This window comes from Aspergillus lentulus (assembly GCF_001445615.1).
Source record: "Aspergillus lentulus DNA, contig: Alt04, strain: IFM 54703, whole genome shotgun sequence".
Taxonomy (NCBI): Eukaryota; Fungi; Ascomycota; class Eurotiomycetes; order Eurotiales; family Aspergillaceae; genus Aspergillus; species Aspergillus lentulus.
Window position 1 is genome coordinate 2,237,619 of NW_028322122.1, and position 21,956 is coordinate 2,259,574.

Genomic DNA, 21,956 nt, shown 5'->3' on the forward strand with positions numbered 1-21,956 from the left:
TCCGTGCATTGGCACTTCTACGAGCCGTGAGTAAAGTCTGACTTGCATCGCCCCGCACCTTCTGCCCTACGGATCGGGTTCCGGTAGCTCCCTTGCTCCAGGCTGGGTGGCCGTTTCGCCTTGCAGCGCCTCTTATCCCTGTGGAAGGGAACCGGGCCATGTAAGGTCTAATAGGTGGTTAAAGTCCGTGCGCTCTGATCATTGAGCTTTGTTTATCGTACTCCGTTGGCATGCGCTGATGCTTTTCGGACTCCTCCCCGGCCTAGCCACCAGTTCACTGGTAGTCTGGTACTGGAACTTGGAGGGGAGCCATTAAAAGTTATTTTTGGGGAGGCATGTAGTATAAACATACCCCCTTCGCCCCCTTCCAGTCTCTGAGATATTGCAGACACTCTCTTAATGTCTCTTTGCTGTTCTCGACTTCGACGCTTGATGCTCACCATCAGTTAAGCATTCTCGATGATACCCGTCTATCGCTGAGAACATAGTGTCGCATCTGTTGTAACTCTTACAACCATAGCCCATGGCTGGCACATATACTTTCCTTCCCGGCGACCTCAACGCTTCATTGAAAGCCCGGAATAGACCCTACACTGGACTCCGCTTGCCCTCGTCGTCTTCTGCTAAGAAGCGGGCCTCGTCCTTCTATCCTGAGCACGGCCCAGAGATTGTGGACGAGACCAACCCGGATCCATTCTATCTCGAACACTCCCTGGGCAGGTCGGGTGCTTGGGGCCGTGGCAGACGGGACATTCGCGATGTCCGATTCTGCGAGGAGTCCAATCAATATTTCATGTTATCCTCCGTGAATCACAGTCAGAAGGAACCGACGTTTCCCAAATCTGTAAGAGGCGAATCAAAGCGCACTCGTGGTCCCAGTCAACCTGATCGATCGACAATCACCGTCGTTGGATTCGATCATCAATACTCTATTCCACCACAAGTTGCAGTTCCACGTTGGGAAAAACACCCCCTGCACGAGAGCCAGGGCTCTTTCAGCTCCGAACAGACCGACGCAACTCCCGACTTGACTCCGAGCAGCTCGTTCTCGTCAAACTACTCCTCCCCAATCTACCCCGACAGTGGCCTGCAGGGCTCTGAGTACCCTGTTCTGCCAGTCCAGTTGCCAGCCCAGAGTACATATTCAAAGTCCCTGGAAAAGTTCCACCAAGCATCTTCTAAGCCACCAGTCGGTCTACGACCAGCTTCGTCCAACCGTCCGCCAACACCTGCGCGGAATACTGAATTCACAAGTTCCGCGGAAACTTTGAGAATGCCTCGAACAGAGGGCCAGGACCTCTCGGCCCGACGCGGGAAACCGCTCCCCTCTCTTCCTATCAATCCCCGTCACGGCAGTGGTGTGCCCAGCAAGAGGAGCACAAATTCCGGCCGTCGACCTTCAATTGAACCCTCGATGATTTCCCCTCCCAGTCTCATCAACCCTGTCACTCTCGAGCCTCACACAACCCATTTCGATCAAGCTATGTTTATTCCTGCCAACGATTGCCCCAGCCCTGTACCCAGTCGTGGCCCGCCCTCTCCAACGACGACGAGTGAGGCTCCCATCTCCTCGAGAAGTCAGAGGCCGTCGACGTCAGCCTCCGAGGCCCCGTTCGAGCATTCTGTGTGGGAGCCTGATTCTGATTCTGAGTCCCTGGGTCCGAGATCACTGTCGAAGAAGCCTATGGACACCCTGAAAAAAGTCCGCAGTCGGGTGCAACTCCGTGTTGCGAAGTCCGCTCCCAAGTTGCAGAACTCCACAGCCTCTGCGCCCACAGATCCGCCCCTGGAGAAATTCCCAACAATGCCTGATCATCCTCCCAGAGATCCATTTCCCGAACCTGTCAAATCCATGGCACCGTTGACTTTGTCAAGTCGTGAGGTCTTTCGGCCGTCACCGTTGCAGACACTGCGACTCGTCAACCCGTCGACTACCTCCCTTGCGAGACCTCGAACACCTCGGTCTCGCCGAAACAGCAGCCAAACCAGGGGTCAGGACCGGGATCAGCCTCGGAACTACGACTTTGACCGGTCTGCTGCCGCTGCCATCCAGGCCAGATCCCGACGCAAACAGCGATCAGATTCGCTTGCCACTTCGCGCGTAACTGACAGGGAAAAGGTCTGTACTTTCTGCCACGAGGATCGATCTGATGTGGCCATTCATCACAGCCTGACACTTGCGCGCCCTCCCCTCTACAAACGTGTGTGGGAGTCATTGCGTCTCCTTGGCTGTCATGGTGACATAACTCCTCCTAAGTCCTTTCCACGAAAGTCGATGTAATTGATTCTTGCTGGCTGCAGCGAATTCGGTTGGGTGTTTTTGAACTAATGTCTTATGATCTACTTTACGGCCGTGAACACTCCTAGTGGAGGAGCTGTCCTGGTTCGTATGCTGACGATGAACACTACCACGGGGCGAGAAGCTCTCTCCAATGACCTAATGAGCAGGGGCGCAACCCCCTGATATGTCTGCCATATGATATAATGTCCGCAGAGGCAGCGACAGCTGCCCTGAGCGGGTTCATGTATGATTAATGAGGCAACGGACGGAGTTTTGGGATTGGTTATCACCATTGGGGCCTTGGCTCGTTCTTTCTTTTGCGTCTACCCGCTATCAACCTGTCTTTCTTTGGTTTTCTTTGTGTCTGATGATTCCACTCTCAACGTTCTTTGGAAACTTTCCTATATGTCCATTTCGGCTTATCACGTCATCCCTCGCTATGGATACCCCGACTTTTTCCCTCTCTGTCTCTCTCTCTATGTTACTCCATCAAATCAAGAATCATAGCCAAGATACAAGGCGCAAGCCAACTGTACCCATAGATTACAAACTCAACACAAACAACCAGGTAAAATCAAAACAAACAAAACGCTGGAGGTCTTCCAAGATGGAGCGGAATGCTGGGGTAATCCCGCCCAGCGGTCAAAGTGTAGCCCGCGTACGTATCCAGGAATGAGAATGGCCACCGAACAGACCTCCGTCTAGTGCAAAGTGTCTACACTCTTTGGTTGGTTTCCATCCCTTGATCCAAATAGGATGTAGCTCTAGTAGTCTAGCCAAACTGTAACGTCCAGCCACCGCCGCTCCGGCGCAAGCCTTCTCATCCCTTGTTGTATCCGCTACTCTGGTCCTTGGAATGGAGCGTTACTTTGCTGGCTAGGACCGCCTAAGACCTGCTGGTGGTACGGGGTACTGGATAATTTGCTATCTCCTCTTCCTAGATAGCTGTGGCTAGCTTATGTGGAAAGGAGAGTAGCGTCCCTGCGGGCTGGGTCGACTGGCTTTAGATGTTGGAGGTGCAGGTGCAACTGCACCTACAGTTACTTCAATAATGTCTCGGTTATGTCTTGCATTGGTGTGCGGGTGAGGCGAATCCGGTGCAAGGGTTCCACAGTCGGTCTTCAGGAAGTAATATACAGCGTGTATGCCGCCTATTCACGTACATCCCAATGAGAGGAGGACCTTGTAATAGTTGTCCTTCTGCTGAGTACTAGTCTAACTTCTTTAACTGTCTCTCGCGAGCTTAGCTTAGCGTGTACGTCTGACTGATCTCAAGCATCACTGCTCCACGTTCCTTCGCGGGGCAGGAATAGTGCTGAGCTTCCTCCTGCTTATGCATTGGAATGGACATCCGCTGCAATACTCATAAAAGCCTTGCGCTGCCGATGCGGACCGGTCGATCGGTTTCAGTTCTGCCAGGGAGACTGGAACTGCAGGCTGCAGGCTTTGCAGCCGCCATCGCTGCAGGGTCGATCACAGCTGCTGCTGTATCTTCTGTAGCACGATTTTGCGAAACCGTGGATAGCATGGAACCTGCTGCAGCACGGCATGAACCTGGTCCGGTCCAAAGCAAGCAGTGGAATGGCCTCGAGTTGAATAATAACGACAGCGGCGATCTCATATCTGCTCCGTAGATGCCGACACGCGCTGTTCATCCTCCTTTGGCTCCAGGGCAGCCATATTCTCCTCCCAATGCGCCACCCGGACCTGCTCCTCCCACTGCGAAATGACGGCGTCCCCTTTCCGGCGCAGGACAACCTCCGGTTTCTCCTGCCCCTCGTTTCGCATGCTCTCCTCCTCACTCCCGGCAAATACGGACCGGACCTCCAGCTCCTTCACAGCTTTCTGGTACAATCTGAGCAGCTGTTCCCTCTTCGCCTGCCGTGCTGCTTCTGCTTCATCTGCCTCAGCCCCCTGCCCTTCTTCCTTCCGCTGAAGCGGCTTCTTTACTGCTCTGGACGCAGTGCGACTCTCAAAGCCGCGCAATAAGCCTTCGATAATCCCGATCACTGTCCCTGCTCTCATGCCTAGCTGTGCGCCGATTGGGAAGCCGGCATCGAAGCCATGCTGGACGTGCTCGCCTTTCGCGGCGGAGACGCCATCGCGGTAGCCGGCTGTGACGTGTTGACGGCGGAGAGAGGGGAGATCTGAGGGCTCGGGAGCTTGGCTGGATGGTTGTTGGGGGATTTTTTCGTTCTCGTGGGGTGGGGACGAGCCGAAGATGTCGTCGAGGGAGTTATTGGCTTGTGGTGAGGTCATCGTCAGGAGGATGCGGGGAGACCGGGGTTGAGATTCAGCTTATGGGCCGATCGTTTCGTCTTGACTAAGGTAAGATGTAGGCTTTTGATATTTTGAGATACCGCGATATGAAAATTGCACGGCGAGTCTGCTTCTAATGAAGTATTCTTCTTGTAATTAGGTGTGCGGGGAAGAAAAAATTGAGGCACACAGCGATATTCGGGACGGGTGGGGATGCACCAGATAAGATGAGCTTATCCAGTATCGAGCCATAACTATGAGTTTCTACCATTCTGTGATGGTTTTTATTGAAGAGACTGCGCATTAAGTTGTCAGATCATTCGCTGGATAGAGGAGTATTAATTGCTCCTTAAGATCTGGGGATACTGTGTTCTCGTAATCATCATCTATCAGTCGATAGTATAGAATACTTCTCCAAAGCATTTATATTTCCACTATCGGAGCGAAGACTTCCCTAATGATCAAAAAGACGATAACCTACAATGCCTTGACAAATGATATTTCTTCTCGACCATCATTCTCCAAAGAGCTAACCAAAATGTTGGGACCAGTCGGATTCGTATGGCATGATCCTTCAGTCGGGCACGGCCAAAGTACAAAAGACCGGTCCACTCGATATCTCACATCCAACTGTCTCGGCCTGTCGGTAAGACTCTCGATTCCATACAGCAAAACGTTATTGCATAGTTCCAGCCAATAATGGCAGCACCATCTAGAACACGTCTTCTACTCATCCTCGCTCTCCCTCCAGTGGCAATCGGATACGGCATCCACAGAGGCCTTAGCGCGCTCGAGGCACAGTATCCCCCTCTCCCACCTGAACCAACAACTAGCATCGCTCTTCGCACTCCACGGGATCCCTCAACTCAGTTTTGTGCATATACCGATGTCTACGCGGCTCGCGTACCGGTCAAAGCACTGCTGTCCCGAGCGCATAGGATAGACAACGTCCCTGATAAGCGCAAAAGTACAAACTTCGAAATCACTAGTGCATGGGCTCGGGCGTTCATAAGCAACAAAATTCTCCGCGCAGAAGGGAGTCTCGTTGGCCTCCTGGCTAAAGGAAAGTTTTCTCCAGGGGACACCGGCGATACCCCTGCGGGATTTTCATCGCCTGATGCGTCGGGGGAACCCCGTTCGCTCCTGAATGGTGTGCTGGTTGTGGAGCGGCCACCGTCGGAGGATGACAGGGATGGGCTACTGGTTTCCTGGCGTATGTCGGATGAACCCCGTCGGTTCTTTGAGAAGATTGCTCGCTGGGGATATCCCTGGCGGTTGATGTCGGGGGGTCGCCATGAGTTGAGTGTTTCGGAGCCATTCGATGGGGTGAAAGACGATGAGAGTCAGGGGCCCTTTGTAGAGGTGCGGTTTGCTTCCGCTCATGACTACGAGATTGTACCTGAGGAAGGAGATCTGCAGCATCAGAAGACTATTCCCGGGTGGACGGGGAGACTTCATCGGGGCTATGCTCGGCTCTTGCTTGATTGCGCTGTGCGGGAGCTGAAGAGAGACTATGAGAAGACTGAAAGCAGATTGTAGCCTGATGATTGATGAAGTACGTTCACTTTGTCCTGACCTTCGCTGCCCAAGCTATATTCTATATACATGATCCCCAGTATATATTGCATTCAGTGTCTCTGTATATACTGTTAGCCATATTGAAGTCCAAGCATTACCATGGAAACCAGGGGCTGTCCTCTATAATATATCTAAAGATTTTTTTTATGCAACAGCTGCACCACAATAGAGACTTCTAGGATTTACCGTATCCCGTTCACCTAATGTTCCAAAGTTACTCCTAGTGATTACAATGGAGTAGACTTATGACATAACCGGATCAGTTCAAACGCGTCTTCCGTTCAACCTGGACTTGGGACTATTCTGCCTTCCTAATCTGTACAGTACTGAGTTACCCGTGATATCAAATCCTGAGGGTCATTTTCTTAAACTGTAGTGCATGCACCTTCAACGTCAGTAATCATACAGAAGAGCAATTCACCAAGGCAGCAGAAATCTGCAACGCTTCAGTGAATGGCCCAATTCGTCCTTCAACCGATCGGCCATGGTCCAATGGCTACTCCAATGTCATTCACAGACATACAGGCAGAATATTATAGATTTTCTCTCATATTCTTTAGATTGCCTTGATCCTCTTTCACTCTCAACCCACTTCATCCTTAGTTTTCTCCTCCTTTGCTAGCTTCTCATTCATGTGGCCCATTTGTTGACACGATAAAGACAGCCAATCGAGCAATTGATATTCCAAACACATACATACCGAGAATTGCCATTGAGAGTGGGTGGAGTGAATCCCTTAACAAACTTCGAGAAGACGCAGGAGAATGGCTCGTGGGAGGAAATGGCGCAGTCCAAGCTGCCATCGTCATAAACTGGACCCCCAACATGGCAACCCACCGTGTCCGCGGCCTCGTGGAGCTTTACGCCCGGACAGAAGTGGCATGCCTCGTCTTGCTCACAGTGAGTTGCGGAGTATCTTCTTGTTAATCACAATTGTGCTGTAGCTGGCTAACGAGGAAAGAAGCATATCTTCCCGATTTCTCAAGCCGTAGCACCGGGTACTCAGGCAATACTACTGGTACAGAGGATGTTCTTGCCGGTCAATAAGACCTGGTTCCGATCCGCGGGATAGTTTAGAGCTGGGACTAGGGGCCCTTTCAAGAAGAGCCAAAAGGTATAGTAATGAGTTATATTGAATAGGGTTTGGGATTCTTGGCTAATGTTTGGTAGGTCTTGCAATATGACCAGTTTCTGATTGGTGCCCTCGAGCGCGGGCTTCAGCGAGGGAGGAGCTCATTAACATTCGTCCAAGTTCTCGATCTGATGCCTGGTGATTCTGGTTATATCTCGTGGACGGCTGCCCTTCAATCTTCCCATCAATGCGGATAGAGTTGGGAGGAATTCATCGCCAACCCAGGGTGGGTGAACCACCGTAAATCCCTGGAGGAAGCCATCCAAGACGCGACTTCAATTTGTTGTCAGGCTATACCCAAGCAATGCAGTTGTGCCTTAGGCAGATTGTCAGCGAGAGAGGCGATCCGACTTTCTTGTCAATGTACAGAACCAGAGGGAAAGGTCGGCTCGGGTTCAATGGAGCCCTTAAATGGATTATTCGCAAAGTCTGAGGTGTACTGGCCGTGCGTGCTAAGGCGAGGCTAGAGGATGGGTCAGAAGGGTAACTATAAAGGCTATCTTTGGTCTAGCAGGCCCCGCTCTGGCGACAGTGTGCCTTCCCAAGAAGAGCCGCGAGGTCGGTTCAAGGGATTTGACAAGAACAAGGCTCGACCGAGACCCATGACTGGAATACACGCTTATCGGACACCATAACAGACGTAATGGAAGACAGTCTTACCGAATGCACTTAAGTACTAGCTAGAAGGTCGGCTCAAGAGGATACATTTGACGCTGGCCGTGACGCTGATCACCTCAAGTTCCGTTTTGCAAAGGAACACGACCTACCTCTGAGGGTGTACGTGCAACGGAAGGTCATGCTGCTCCAGGGAGCAAATATCACAGATGAGCAACAAATAGTCAGTCTTGTCTGAAAAGTGTCTAGGGCATATGGTACCCTTATTTTACTGTTGAAGTAGAAAAGTATGGGAAAAAGCAATAGTAGAACTTATTTTGGATCGAGGAGCACCGGATTTCCATCTGGTTTGAACTTCCCTTAATTTTATGCGTCTATGGCTCCGCATCTGCCTCCGCATCTGGGTTCGCATATTGCGACATGTATCCATCTAGCCTCTCTTGGTACCACTCCTGCTCTACTGGGCCCCAACCCTTCTCGTGCACTAGATAATCGTATGTCAGGATAAGAATCATAGGAACGATGAAAGTGTAGATTTAGGTAAGCACTTACTCTGGACGTTCGTGCCAGTACTGGAGTTCAGCCATCTCTTTGCGGATAAGTCCATCACGCTCTGCCAGGCCATTCGGGGGAAAGATCACGCATATGTGTGCGAGAGCGTGTGGTATCGGATTCTTCTGCTGATGGTGAGCTTTTAGGCTCTGAATGTGTGCCATCCTCGTCGTCATTAGCCTGCTTCTTTGCGAAGCTTGGCGAGCTGCTCTGCGGTATCGAGGTAAACCTCTTTCGAGGAGTCCTCTCAGTCCCGGGATTTTGTGACGTTGTTGGCTTCTCAACATCAGCCATGAGGTTGCCCATATAGTTGTAGCGCACCGACTAATTCCTCGAGAAAAGGCACTGTTATTCTGCAATTGCTGTGTGCGTCCTTGAGCTGTTAACAATATGTTCTTCTGCCGAGGACGGTATCTGGCCACCGAACCACGACGTATGGGCCGCAGTATCTTTGAAAGTATGGGCCGTTTCGCAAAAAAAAAAATGTTGGCAAAATCTCCCATACGTAGCTTTGTCCCAGTTTCTACAGATATCCTCATCATCTACTGTGGTGCGGTGCGTTTTGGTTCTGGCAACTGTGCACTAGTCATTGCCCGCTTCGCGGTCTGGGGAGCGAGGTACTGATCCAACTTCTGCTGGACTTCATGCTGGACTTCATGCTGGACATGGAATGGCATGTGATAGTGAATAAAGTTGGCTGATGATAATCAAAAGCCGCACAAGGTAGCTGCTAGTGTCAATCTCCGTAGGAAGAAGTACCAAGCCCAGGCCCACATCTATTTTTTTTTTTTTTTTTTTTTTTTGTTTTGACCGTGGACGACGGACCTTGAGGAAGATCTTTCTCTTACCTAGTTCTACACATGTGGTAGGTATTAATAGAGAGAGCTGAGTTGGAACGAAGAATAGATTGAAGAGGAGCTGAACATACAGAGTAGGAGGGTGTAGATAAATTTAACTATTTACTAGGAGGGTGAATGAAGCTATCAGCATGCATGTCGATCCCGAAAATGTGCCAAGACTTTTGGCCATGGCCCAGTATGCAGTAGAGTGGACGGATCTTGAGGTGATCAGATTATTCAGGTCATCAGCTAGAAAGCAATCAACTGATGATCCACAGGACTTGTACGTACCAGGATCCATCTGAACGACGCAGATTCCATCCTTGACGCACTGTGTTTGGACATATATCGCAAACGCAAACAATCTCTTACTGTGCGTCATGTCGTCCTACTGTTATGTGGCCGCCTAATTCGCGTCGACTTCCAAAAGAGGTATCTCGGAAGGTTATCTACCCGATCCACACTGAGCTACTGGTAACTGTGATTATTGACAGCCTCGGGCGAATTATCATTCCGTTAACTGTTTGAAGACCTAGATAGCTGCTGCAAATCTCGCTTCTATAATGGGCTATCCGGCGGCTCCGGGAATCACTTTGCGGATCAACCACCTCTCGGAGTCATAAGCTGAGCGCCGAGTGGTAACCGTGGGCCTTGCAAGAAGATACACGGCACTCAATAGGCTCACGGATTCGGAGAGTGGTGGTCACTGATCGGTTCCAACTTTTCCTGGTTCCAGATCCACTGTGGATTCTCGGCATCGTCACTCATTTTCCTTCCGTTTGTCTATACGCCCATAATGCGTTGCATAAAGCAAAGACGCCCAAAAAACGGTTTACAGATTGCCCGACACATGGTACGTCTTCTGTAGCTCATTCAGTCTAGATAGAATGCCCTCCATGTCCCTATCAGACACATCGAGATTGACTTTCTTTCCTTGTACCACGTTTACTGTCGTTCCTTTATATCGTCCATCTTTCCCGTTCATTTAACTTTTCTCTTTTGCATCATCGAAAGGACAGACTTCCCATTCCCTCATTTTCATAGAGTCTAGCATCCGACCGTCCCTTCTTTGGTCTCCTTCTTGCAATCGTACACTAATCAACAATGGCGGAAGACATATCAGACGGCGTTGCAAGTGAATATGCGCCGATCCAAGCCGGTTCTCGTTCAGTCGCTACCTCATCGACCAATACTGGGCACAATACTCGTGATGAGAAATATGACGAGCTGACTCCGGTAGCCACCCGACGAGCTTCCATCCCCCCGGATGAAGCTCGTTACCTCACTCAGCTAGCCAGCCGTGACAATGCAGTCTCTAGGGTCAGCACTGTGGCCGATATCTCACTCGATGATCCGGCTTTGAACCCGGAAAATAAAGACTTTGATCTGTACAAATGGTTACGGAAGGTCGTCCATGTGCTCAATGAAGAAGGTGTTCCTCGTAAAGAAGCCAGCATATTTTTCCAACATCTTCGCGTCTCCGGCACGGGAGCGGCCTTGCAATTGCAGAAGACAGTTGCAGATATTATAACCGCTCCCTTTCGGCGGGAGACTTGGAACTTCCGGAACAAAACCTCCAAGACCATTCTGCATGACTTCAGCGGTGTGTTGCACAGCGGGGAGCTGCTGATTGTGCTGGGTCGACCCGGCTCAGGGTGCAGCACTTTCCTCAAGACTCTCAGTGGGGAACTACATGGCTTGAATGTTGACGAGAAGACCGTCCTTCACTACAGCGGAATTCCACAGTCTACGATGATCAAAGAGTTCAAAGGCGAAGTGGTCTACAACCAGGAAGTTGACAAGCATTTCCCTCACTTGACTGTCGGCCAGACTCTGGAATTTGCGGCAGCGGTGCGCACTCCGTCCAAAAGACTGGGCGGTATGTCCAGGAACGACTATGCTCAGATGATGACCAAAGTCGTCATGGCTGTCTTCGGCCTTAGCCACACCTACAACACTAAGGTTGGAAACGACACAGTTCGAGGAGTGTCCGGTGGTGAGCGCAAGCGAGTCAGTATCGCGGAAATGGCTCTGGCAGGCGCTCCGTTGGCAGCCTGGGACAATTCCACCCGGGGGTTGGATTCGGCAACCGCGTTGAAGTTCGTCGAATCCTTGCGATTAGCTGCAGACTTGAACTCGTCCGCACACGCTGTGGCGATATACCAAGCCAGCCAGGCCATTTATGATCTCTTTGACAAAGCTGTGGTGCTGTACGAGGGACGCCAGATTTATTTTGGCCCGGCCAGCAAGGCCAAGGCGTTCTTCGAACGGCAAGGATGGTTCTGTCCCCCACGTCAGACGACCGGAGATTTCCTCACGTCGGTGACCAACCCAATTGAAAGACAAGCTCGGCCCGGTATGGAGTCCCAGGTGCCCCGAACCGCGGCTGAGTTCGAAGCATATTGGCACCAGTCGGAAGAATACAAAGGGCTTCAGCGGGAGATGGCTGCTTTCCAAGGAGAAACGTCTTCGCAGGGCAATGAGAAACTCCTCGAATTTCAGCAGCGCAAGCGCCTGGCGCAGGCATCCCATACCCGGCCCAAGTCTCCGTATCTCCTCAGCATTCCCATGCAGATCAAGCTCAACACCAAGCGTGCATATCAACGAGTGTGGAATGAACGGACTTCCACTATGACTACGTTCATTGGCAACACCATTCTCGCCTTGATTGTGGGTTCTGTCTTCTTCGGAACTCCCACAGCCACCGCGGGGTTTTACGCCAAGGGTGCGACCCTTTTCTACGCCGTGCTGCTTAATGCCCTTACCGCAATGACCGAGATCAATAGCTTATATTCCCAGCGACCAATCGTCGAGAAACATGCATCTTTTGCCTTCTATCATCCCGCCACCGAGGCCATTGCAGGGGTTGTCAGTGATATTCCGGTCAAGTTCCTCATGGCAGTAGCGTTCAACATCATTCTCTATTTTCTGAGTAGCCTACGTCGCGAACCGTCTCAATTTTTCATTTATTTCCTCATTACGTTCATCATCATGTTCGTCATGAGTGCTGTCTTCCGGACCATGGCCGCAATCACCAGGACTGTTTCCCAGGCCATGACACTGGCCGGTGTCCTGATTTTGATGCTGGTTATTTACACCGGATTTGTTGTTCCAGTAAATTATATGCACCCATGGTTCAAGTGGATTCACTATCTGAACCCTATTTTTTACGCCTTTGAGATCCTGATAGCCAATGAGTTTCATGGGCGGGAGTTTACCTGTTCACAGTTTATCCCTGCCTATCCCAATCTACCCGGCGACTCCTTCGTCTGCTCGGCAAGAGGTGCTGTTGCTGGTCGTCGGACTGTTAGTGGGGATGCATACATCGAAGCGTCATACAGCTACAGCTATTCGCATGTCTGGAGAAACTTTGGTATTCTGATAGCATTCTTGATTGGCTTCATGGTCATCTACTTCATCGCAACCGAACTGAATTCCGCCACGACAAGCTCAGCGGAGGTTCTTGTCTTCCGTCGAGGCCACGAGCCTGCCCACTTGAAAAATGGACACGAGCCTGGTGCGGATGAAGAGGCCGGCGCTGGCAAGACGGTGGTTTCTTCCTCCGCTGAAGAAAACAAGCAAGACCAAGGTATTACGTCGATTCCTCCTCAGCAGGACATCTTCACCTGGCGCGACGTGGTGTACGATATCGAGATCAAAGGTGAGCCTCGTCGGCTGCTTGATCACGTATCAGGCTGGGTCAAGCCGGGTACATTGACGGCCCTAATGGGTGTCAGTGGTGCGGGAAAGACCACGCTGCTTGACGTGTTGGCACACCGTACAACCATGGGCGTTATCACTGGAGACATGTTCGTCAATGGCGAACCGCTGGATTCAAGCTTCCAACGGAAAACGGGTTACGTGCAGCAGCAGGATTTGCATCTTGAGACAGCCACGGTGCGTGAGAGTCTGCGCTTTAGCGCGATGCTGCGCCAGCCAGCCTCTGTAACCAAGGAGGAGAAATATGCGTACGTGGAAGAGGTCATCAAGATGCTCAACATGGAGGACTTTGCTGAGGCAGTGGTCGGTGTGCCTGGCGAGGGTTTGAATGTTGAGCAACGCAAGCTGTTGACCATTGGTGTGGAACTGGCGGCTAAGCCGAAACTGTTACTGTTCTTGGATGAACCAACCAGGTAAGACAATTTTGCTCGGATTTTTGCTTGTGCTAATTTGGTGTAGTGGTCTCGATTCCCAGAGCTCTTGGGCTATCTGCAACTTCCTCCGCAAGCTGGCTGACGCAGGACAAGCCATCCTGTGCACCATTCATCAGCCTAGTGCGATCCTGTTCGAGCAATTTGACCAGCTGCTCTTCTTGGCTCGAGGCGGCAAGACTGTGTATTTTGGGCCTATTGGAGAGAATTCGCGGACGCTCCTCGACTATTTTGAGTCGCATGGTGCTCGCCGCTGTGGTGATCAGGAAAACCCTGCTGAATATATGCTTGAAGTCGTCAACGCTGGCACCAACTCTCGAGGTGAGAACTGGTTCGACTTGTGGAAGGCAAGCAAAGAAGCTGCCGGGGTTCAGACCGAAATCGACCGCATCCACGAGGCCAAGCGAGGCGAAGCTGAGAGTAACGATAGCAGCAACCCCAACGACCGCGAACACGAGGAATTCGCCATGCCGTTCTTCAAGCAATTGCCCATTGTCACTGTGCGAGTTTTCCAGCAATACTGGCGACTCCCCATGTACATTGTGGCCAAGATGATGCTTGGCATATGCGCAGGTCTGTTCATCGGATTCTCATTTTTCAAGGCCGATACTTCCTTACAGGGCATGCAGAATGTCATCTTCTCCGTGTTCATGCTGTGTGCCATCTTCTCCTCGCTTGTCCAGCAGATTATCCCATTGTTCATCACGCAGCGCGCTCTCTATGAGGTCCGCGAGAGGCCCAGCAAGACGTATTCCTGGAAAGCCTTCATGATTGCGAACATCATCGTCGAGATTCCCTATCAGATCCTGATGGGCATCCTCGTGTTTGGCTGCTACTACTACGCAGTGAATGGCGTGCAATCGTCTGACCGGCAAGGCCTGGTCCTGTTGTTCTGCATACAATTTTTCATCTACGCGAGCACCTTCGCCGACTTTGTGATTGCCGCTTTACCGGACGCCGAAACAGCGGGTGCCATTGTGACCCTCCTGTTCTCCATGGCTCTGACGTTCAACGGTGTCATGCAGACACCCGAAGCACTGCCTGGATTCTGGATCTTCATGTACCGCGTCTCGCCGTTCACATACTGGGTGGGCGGAATGGCCGCCACGCAGCTGCACGGCCGTGCAGTCAAGTGCAGCGCAGCCGAAACAGCCATCTTCAATCCCCCATCAGGGCAGACATGCCAGGAATACATGGCAGCCTACATGGCCGTGGCACCGGGGCACCTCAGCAACCCCAACGCGACGTCCTCGTGCGAATTCTGCTCCCTCTCCGTCGCAGACCAGTACCTGGCGAGCGTCAACATCTTCTGGAGCGAGCGGTGGCGCAACTTTGGGATCTTCTGGGCGTACGTCGCGTTCGACATCGCCGTGGCGGTGATGCTCTACTACTGTTTCCGGGTGAAGAAGTGGAACTTTTCATTCGGCAAGCGCAAGAAGAGCAAGACTGCTTAAACTGTTCCTCAAACGCATGTACACCCTCACTATCGCTATCCATATACATAGAATGCACACCTTTCCTTCCGCTGATCAACACTCCTCACCCCCTGGAACAACCCTGAACCCCACCCACCCAGTAAACGGATAACAAACACTCCACCCACCGCGAATAACATCGGGCTTATCACTCCCACACTCCGCATCATTATACATACACAAATCATACCGATTCGCCCCGGGGCTCGGGCTCTTCCACGAAACACTCTTCACACTCGTCGTATTGTAGACACTCGTATCGAGAGCCTCGCAGTCTCGCCCGTAGAACCCCGACCGGTGGAAAACCGAGATGTCGATGTTCGACGCGTTGGGGTTACACCCCGGTCCGAGGAGGCGGAGGTCCCACTTCAGTTCGTTAGACACATCATCATCATTCATGCCGTTCAGAAAATGGCGAGGGACTCACGTTGCGGGGTGCGAGGATCTCGCGGGTTTCGAGGGCGGATGTTGTTGAGAGCATGATGGTCACGGCGACGGTGAGGAGAGGTGGTAGATACATTGTCGTGTCGTGTTGTATTGCTATTTACTGATGGTAGTTGATAATGATTTAGATGAAGGATGAGGACGGGAGGTGGAGATGGGGTGGAAGAAGGACAACGGAAAATAAGTGTGAGGAGTAGTCTAGTGATCCCTGAGCTAGCTATATAGCAGGGGTATTAGTCGCGACTCGCGAGTATGCCCATGCTACTTCTCCACTAATCGATTGGTATAGGGACCTAATATTAGATCCGAATCTGCAGAGGCCCGCTGGCCAGGAACATGGCGAATGGTGTGACATGTGTGTGTTGCAGATTGTTGGCGGCGGATGTGATTGGCGATGTACAGGGGGCCCCAGAGTGTTGGCAAACTTTACGGAGTACGTTTCTGTAGAGGTAGATATGGAGCATACCGGCTGAATTGCCAACTTGTATTTTGTCTAACGCATGAGTCTGATCAGCCATGACTCTCAGGCAAGCTATCTAATATACATGATATGGACGCAGTATAATGGTTGAACATGTCATTTCGTAACCTGACATCTACTACCGATCTCCATTGCTCAATCTCCATGCCCTTAGAGGCAGACTCTGGAGCTTCAGGACCGCAGGCTGGATAAACATGATAAAAGTGACTGTTCCAATCAACACACACAGAATGTTGGTGATGTAGTAGCCGTCGCGACTGGTTTCGCATACTCCACCGCCGTTGACGCAGCGGTTCTTGTCAGGCTCCAAGGCGCAAGAGAACGCAGACGTGATCAAATCGCCCTTCAGCTTCTCCGCTGCAGGTGGGACGGCGGGGGGAATGCAAGTGGCCACGGTGAAAAAGTCGACGAGTTTGAGGATGAAGTACCGAGGGAATGTACCACCAAGATTGGAAACGCTAGATCGGTCAGTATACAGCAGTAAATATGGGCAACGGGAACTTACGTTGCCAACATGGTCATGTACGTGCCTCCAATGGCGGGATCGGCAATGCGAGCATGGAAAGCAGATACTGCAACGAACATGACTGTGTTCATAAATGTCGAAAAGACGTGCTCCCCAATCACAACCAAAATGTACCAGAAAGGAATCGCCTCGCTGGCAGGGTAGATCATAACGGTAGCTTGAGCCAGGACGGCTGCAGCCAGTCGTCCGATAAACGCCCAGCACCATAGCCGCATGGGAGTATACTCTGTCGACCATTTTCCGGCATAGTAGCCAAGACCAATCTCGAAAGGGAAGTCGATCAAAACGACCAGCGCCATGTTGTCCGTGCCGAATCCCTTGTCCAACAGCTTCAAGCTGGTGACGGCATCATTGGCCTGGAAACCAATCTTGGCGATAAGATGGATCGCAATAATGGTTTGGATGTTCTTGAGTTTCAGGATGTTCCACATGCTCTGGTAGACATCGGTGATGCTGTCCCGCTCCCTTGACTTGTCTTCTTTCTTCATGACAGCCAAGCAGATCGTGACAAATAGGTAAGCCCAACCCCAGAATTTCAGATATCCGCCCAAAGATAGCAGGCCATCCTCGCCGGGAACCGTTCTAAACCAGCGGTTCGCGAAATCCTTTGAGTTGAATGCCAGAAAGACCGTATATGACAGAAAGTGCCCGGCTGTAAGGCCAACGGTCTGCGCGGTCGAGGCGTAAGAGATGTTCGGAGGCGACATGAGCGTGATGGCCCAACCGTCAACCGCGATATCTTGGGTGGCGCAGAAAAAGACGAGCAGGAACCACCAATACGTAAAATTCCAGACGCCAGCACCACCATTGGCACCGGCCTGCACCATCATCTCTTCAATGTGTCCACCCAGATAGATCATTGCCAGGCCCGCAATGACCTGGACAGGTGTGATCCAGCTCTTCCGTCTCCCAAACCTTTGACTCCATACTGCATCGACAATCGGACTCCAGAGAAGCTTCAACGAATAAGGGTAAGATGCTAACGAGAAAACGCCGATCTGGCCGTAGGAAAGGTATGGTTTGAGCAGGAACGGAACAGATCCTGTGGCCAACCCCATAGGAATCCCTTGCAGGAAATATAGAACACATAGAAGCAAAAAGTTTCTTCGGTCGGAGGAAGGCAAGTTGGCGAAGCTAGTAGTCGCCATAGCTGGAGTCTGCGGAGTGATCGGGGGGTCATCGTTCAAGGAGAAGCTCTGCCGGGACATCAAGCGCGAGGCCTGCCCTCCTGACGATTCGAGGGAGGTATCCCTCTTGCGCATTTCAATATTGGAATTCATCTCGCCGCCAGCAGAGCCGTTCTGCGTGCCGGTCGCGAGGGTCAAGCTCGGTTTGGAGCGACGTTTTGAAACCGTGCGACTCTTGTTCTTCATCTGTGTACTGCTTCGTCCGCGGTGGTGCTCAAGAAGTCGCGTGCCCGCCGTGTCGTCCTCACTGTCCGAGCCGGATTCGAAATCTGAGGGTGCAGGAAAAGAAGTCTCGGGCTGATGAAAGATGTCTGCGTTGGTTTCGTCTCCGTGATTGCTGCGATTACTACTGTTGCATGCTAGTGGGCCAAGTTCTACCTCGTCGGGTTGGTGAGCTGCGGAAGGAGAATGCTGAGACGCGGCTCGAACATGAAGGGAGGAAGGAGTGGAAGAGTCAGGATGACAGGAATGAGAGACAGGGTCAAGATGAGGATAATGCATCCATTTACTCCGTAATGCGGCGGTGGAAAGTGGAGGGGAAGGTGCTAGGGCCCAGTATGGAAGCTTGAAAGAAATCCGACTAAGGCAAGCTGGCCTCAAGGGACCTTCTGGAGATCGTTCGGGGCGAAGCTTATCTTAGTGTCGGCGACTCGGGGGTCGGCTAATAATAGTCTAGGGACTGAGGGATCATGGAAGAGGCTAGCATCTCTTTTCTTCGCGTCTTTTGCAGTCTAACTGTAGGTACATCTGATCTAGATGGGAGTTAACTACAGCGATGTTCGTGTCACTACTGACTTTCCATTCACTGTGGTCTCGAGTCTACGCCAGTGTAATAATACAGAATGGCACGGCTCGAATATGGGTCCAGATCGTCATAGCTCGTTAAGATCAGCTGCGGTACACACTGCACATGCGCATGATTCTTCATCACTCCAGAAGCTAGGCTATTCCGTATGCACTGATGCCATATGTGCTGGCTGACATGAATCCCTTGCCTATCGTATACCCGAGATCTCACACCTGCTGCTATCGTGGCATCGCCGTGTCAACTATGCGGCTGTAAATAAGAATGAAAAATGCATAGGCACGACCCAGTAAAGGAACAGCAGTCTGAGACTACTCTGTATTTCCATCGCTGTTACTTGGGACGAAAATGGATTCCGTTGTACTTAGTCTGCATGGATTCGATGACACGTGACGCCGGAGCAACACAAACAAACATGACATGGTAAAGTGCTTCTCCGCACCGTCATATCTACATGAGATATTAAATCGCCTATATACTCCAAACCGCGGTAATGGAATCACCGGACAGTCTTAAACAAGTGGAAGAGCAGTTAGACTCTGAGATATCCTCCATCCGGCGCGAAAGTGAGTCCTACAGACCACCCATCATCACGCAACGCTAACCACATACCAGTCCGCAATCTCCAACGACGACGTCGACTCCTAACTTCCAGCCTTCTTTCGTCAGACAATTTTCAAAAACGACTACAGGCGCGCCAAGCAGCAGCAGCAGCGCCAACACCCATCTCATCCTTAACCGACGAAGTCTCCCCCCTCGCCCAAGCCGCCGATAAACACGGCGAACTGAACCATCACCGCGTCGCGTTCTCAACAACCACCTTCCCCTTCAAAGATCCTTCCCCCCATTCGGACCACCCGAATCTACTAGGCGTGCGCATTGATATCTGCTGTCGAAATGGCCGCTTCACGAAACCGTACTACGTACTTCTGAGACGGGCCGGCACGGGCGACGAGAAGAGGCTGCGGGTGCACCGACACACAATCCCTGCGTTTATTCCACTCGAGAAACTCGAGAGCGTCTATCTGCCCTTACCACCGACGCCGGGGTCCACGGAAGAAGATGCACCCCTCAAGCCGGGGAAGGGTCGGGTGCGGAGGCAGGACCTGCGGGGTCTAGTTCGCGAGTTGAGGCGCCAGCTGGTTGCGTGGCATCTACGAGTCGATGCGGTTAATATGCTGAAGGAAGACCTGGGCGGTGTTCAAGATGGGACGGTGGGTGGCGGTGTAGACGAGAGTCGGTTGGAGCCGAATGACTTGGGGATTGTGTCTCTTGCCCCGACGGCACTCGAGGCGAGGTATATTCGTCTGGACTGGGAGGATGGACGCGTGGGGCGCTTCAGGCTTTCTGACACGGGGGTTATTGAGCGCGCAGTCGTTATCGGCGACCGCGGGAGAGACAAGAGGCTGGAAGCTCTGTTTATCGGGGGTGATGGACGAGTGGAAACGCTCCTGGACAGGTTACGGCAGCATGCTATATCCATATCAGGCGAATGAATTGCAACGCTAATCTAAGGGCAGAAGACATTCTCTCCATGTGGACATTGACTCTGGCAAATCTCTATATTATGCATTGAGTTCTACCTCTCGCGAGGTATAAGCGGCACATCAAGTTGATCTATCGAATATACAGAAAAACTGATTCCAATCAATGCTATGCACAAGTAACATGCCCCCACGCGTATATATGATGCTCGCCTGTCCAACAATGAAAAGTGAAACGAAGTAAGCTCCAGGAGGATGTCAACAAATAATTACAAGAAAAGTATCACCCATAACTGGATGGTGAAAATAAACATTATCTCCGCCAGTGCAATAGAAAGGGGGATAGCTGCAACGTATATGCAAGTGAGATGATTCGATAAGAAAGAAAGGGTATCACTTTGAGACATCACGTCATAAATTAGTGCACTGGTTCACTTTCCTCACCTTCCTTCGGGTGCGTCTGTTCGTCCCCGCCCATGTTCGTACTGTTTTCCAAGACACAAATTGCCGAGTCCCGCGTCTCGTAATGCGAATCGGAGAATGAGAGTGGGGGTAGAGGACCGTACGGGTGTCCGTGTTGTAGTTCTAGTTTCTTGCGCAGAATGGCTTCTTCTAGGTTCCAGCGATGGTGCAGCTTCGTCCTCTTCGTCTCGAATGCGTGCATTGCCAGCGCCTCTTCCTGCTGGTGCTGTCGTTGTAGCTCAGCGAATTCCGATGCATGCTTGTCGATGAGCGCGTCCAGCTCCCTGTCCATTCGCGCTATGGCCTCCTGTAGTCGGATTTCTTGTCGGTCTCGGAGGACCTTGATCTTGGCGGAGTGTAATCGGTCCATGCATTCGTGGTCATGGTATTCCTGCGCCAGCAAGGACTTTTGCTGATTGGTGTACTGCCGGACCGGAGTTGTCTGGTCAGATCCGGAGTTTGACTCGGAATCCGATGTTTGTGGGGGATGGGCGTTGTTGAAGTATCCTTCCATATACTTGATGCGAGTACGGGAGTTCTGCTTCTCCCTTTCGAACTCGCGCAGCTGGTCCATCTCAACCGCAAGCTGCCGTTCCTCCAAACGAGCGGCGTCGGCCTCGTTCTACAAAGTCGTTAGCCTGTCTACAATACCGGCCTTGAATTCGGGAACTGACCTTCGCTCGCTTCTGTTCCTCCAGGGCCTTATTTTCCGAAAGCCTGTCAGCCACGACTGCTTGCTGGTTGCGTCTGAGCTGCATCAGGAAACTCTCTTGGAAAGCGACATGGCGATCTCTTTCCGACTTGTGCAATTCGCGCAGCTGGGCTAACTCCTCATTCTCAAGGCTCCTTTGCAGTGTTTCCTTATCGTAAATCGGTATTTCCACTTTCAAGGCCTGGCTCTCTTCGTCTGAACTTGGGTTCTGCGACTCGCTCCGCCTCGACTCCCCATAGATCCGATCCACGCCCCCTTGTCCTCTAGCGACGGTAATCTGAGCTGCAGGTGGAAGGAGGACCGTAGAGGGCGTTCTCTTCTTCCTGAAATGAATCCTGCCAATGGCAGATTTTAAGCTCGATTTTCGCTTCTCTTTCTTGTCAGTCGAAGATAAGCTTAATAGCGAGTTTCTTTGACCCGGCTGCCCCGCAAAGATCCCATCTAAGCCAGTAACCAGTCTTCCTTCACTCGAGCAAAGTGACGTGGGGCGCGTGGAGAGCGATGCAATCGATCGGGGGCTGCCCCATTTCATGGGATCAGAGGAGACGGTTAGTGCCGAAAGAGACGAGGCAACCTGGTCCAACCGAGGATTTTCGTAAGAATTTGTTACCTCACATATCGAGTTGCGGTCTGTCGAGGAACTGGAAGACAGGACAGGGGAGGATAGATCTATGATTCCCGAGGCGATGGAGGCGGCCACCGATGTGGTCGCCTCGACTTCTGGAACTTTTAATCCCAGTTCATGTGCTTCTTCAACTAGTCGTTTATCCCGAGCGACCTCGGCCTCTTCGGATGGAAGCAGAAGAACCTCATTGCGGTATTGAGCTTCGTCGATGCCGACCAAGTTTGACGGCTCCATCATGCGATCACTGTTGGTGTTTTCGAGTACACAGAACTCAGAACATAACTCTAAACTGTTTTCTTCTTACCGATCAGAGTTTAAGGGCGCACAGCGGAATACACCAATTCACTC

The 21,956-nt window shown here is 51.6% G+C and overlaps 8 protein-coding genes across 8 annotated transcripts; 4 read left to right on the forward strand and 4 right to left on the reverse strand.

Annotated features, from left to right (window-relative positions):
* Positions 1-523: 523 nt before the first annotated feature.
* ALT_2028 (uncharacterized protein) lies at positions 524-2,281 on the forward strand (the record flags this gene model as incomplete). The annotated part of the gene is made up of 1 exon (XM_033557958.2): positions 524-2,281. The coding sequence occupies one exon, from the start codon at positions 524-526 to the stop codon at positions 2,279-2,281; it is 1,758 nt and encodes a 585-aa protein (XP_033413849.1).
* A 1,617-nt stretch (positions 2,282-3,898) lies between these two features.
* On the reverse strand, positions 3,899-4,540 carry ALT_2029 (Yae1 family protein; the record flags this gene model as incomplete). The annotated part of the gene is made up of 1 exon (XM_033557957.1): positions 3,899-4,540. One exon carries the CDS (start codon positions 4,538-4,540, stop codon positions 3,899-3,901), a length of 642 nt encoding a protein of 213 aa, XP_033413848.1.
* Positions 4,541-5,239: 699 nt separating this feature from the next.
* ALT_2030 (uncharacterized protein) lies at positions 5,240-6,079 on the forward strand (the record flags this gene model as incomplete). Its single annotated transcript, XM_033557956.2, has 1 exon — positions 5,240-6,079. The coding sequence occupies one exon, from the start codon at positions 5,240-5,242 to the stop codon at positions 6,077-6,079; it is 840 nt and encodes a 279-aa protein (XP_033413847.2).
* Positions 6,080-10,360: 4,281 nt separating this feature from the next.
* ALT_2031 (putative ABC multidrug transporter) lies at positions 10,361-14,861 on the forward strand (the record flags this gene model as incomplete). Its single annotated transcript, XM_033557954.2, has 2 exons — positions 10,361-13,389; positions 13,436-14,861. 2 exons carry the CDS (start codon positions 10,361-10,363, stop codon positions 14,859-14,861), a joined length of 4,455 nt encoding a protein of 1,484 aa, XP_033413845.2.
* Positions 14,862-14,936: 75 nt separating this feature from the next.
* ALT_2032 (uncharacterized protein) lies at positions 14,937-15,402 on the reverse strand (the record flags this gene model as incomplete). The annotated part of the gene is made up of 2 exons (XM_033557953.2): positions 14,937-15,248; positions 15,310-15,402. The coding sequence occupies 2 exons, from the start codon at positions 15,400-15,402 to the stop codon at positions 14,937-14,939; spliced, it is 405 nt and encodes a 134-aa protein (XP_033413844.2).
* A 523-nt stretch (positions 15,403-15,925) lies between these two features.
* ALT_2033 (SD08430p) lies at positions 15,926-18,021 on the reverse strand (the record flags this gene model as incomplete). The annotated part of the gene is made up of 2 exons (XM_033557952.2): positions 15,926-16,265; positions 16,313-18,021. The coding sequence occupies 2 exons, from the start codon at positions 18,019-18,021 to the stop codon at positions 15,926-15,928; spliced, it is 2,049 nt and encodes a 682-aa protein (XP_033413843.2).
* A 797-nt stretch (positions 18,022-18,818) lies between these two features.
* Positions 18,819-19,821, forward strand: ALT_2034 (uncharacterized protein; the record flags this gene model as incomplete). The annotated part of the gene is made up of 2 exons (XM_033557951.2): positions 18,819-18,891; positions 18,941-19,821. 2 exons carry the CDS (start codon positions 18,819-18,821, stop codon positions 19,819-19,821), a joined length of 954 nt encoding a protein of 317 aa, XP_033413842.2.
* Positions 19,822-20,227: 406 nt separating this feature from the next.
* Positions 20,228-21,845, reverse strand: ALT_2035 (uncharacterized protein; the record flags this gene model as incomplete). The annotated part of the gene is made up of 2 exons (XM_033557950.2): positions 20,228-20,893; positions 20,946-21,845. 2 exons carry the CDS (start codon positions 21,843-21,845, stop codon positions 20,228-20,230), a joined length of 1,566 nt encoding a protein of 521 aa, XP_033413841.2.
* Between the last annotated feature and the right edge of the window lie 111 nt (positions 21,846-21,956).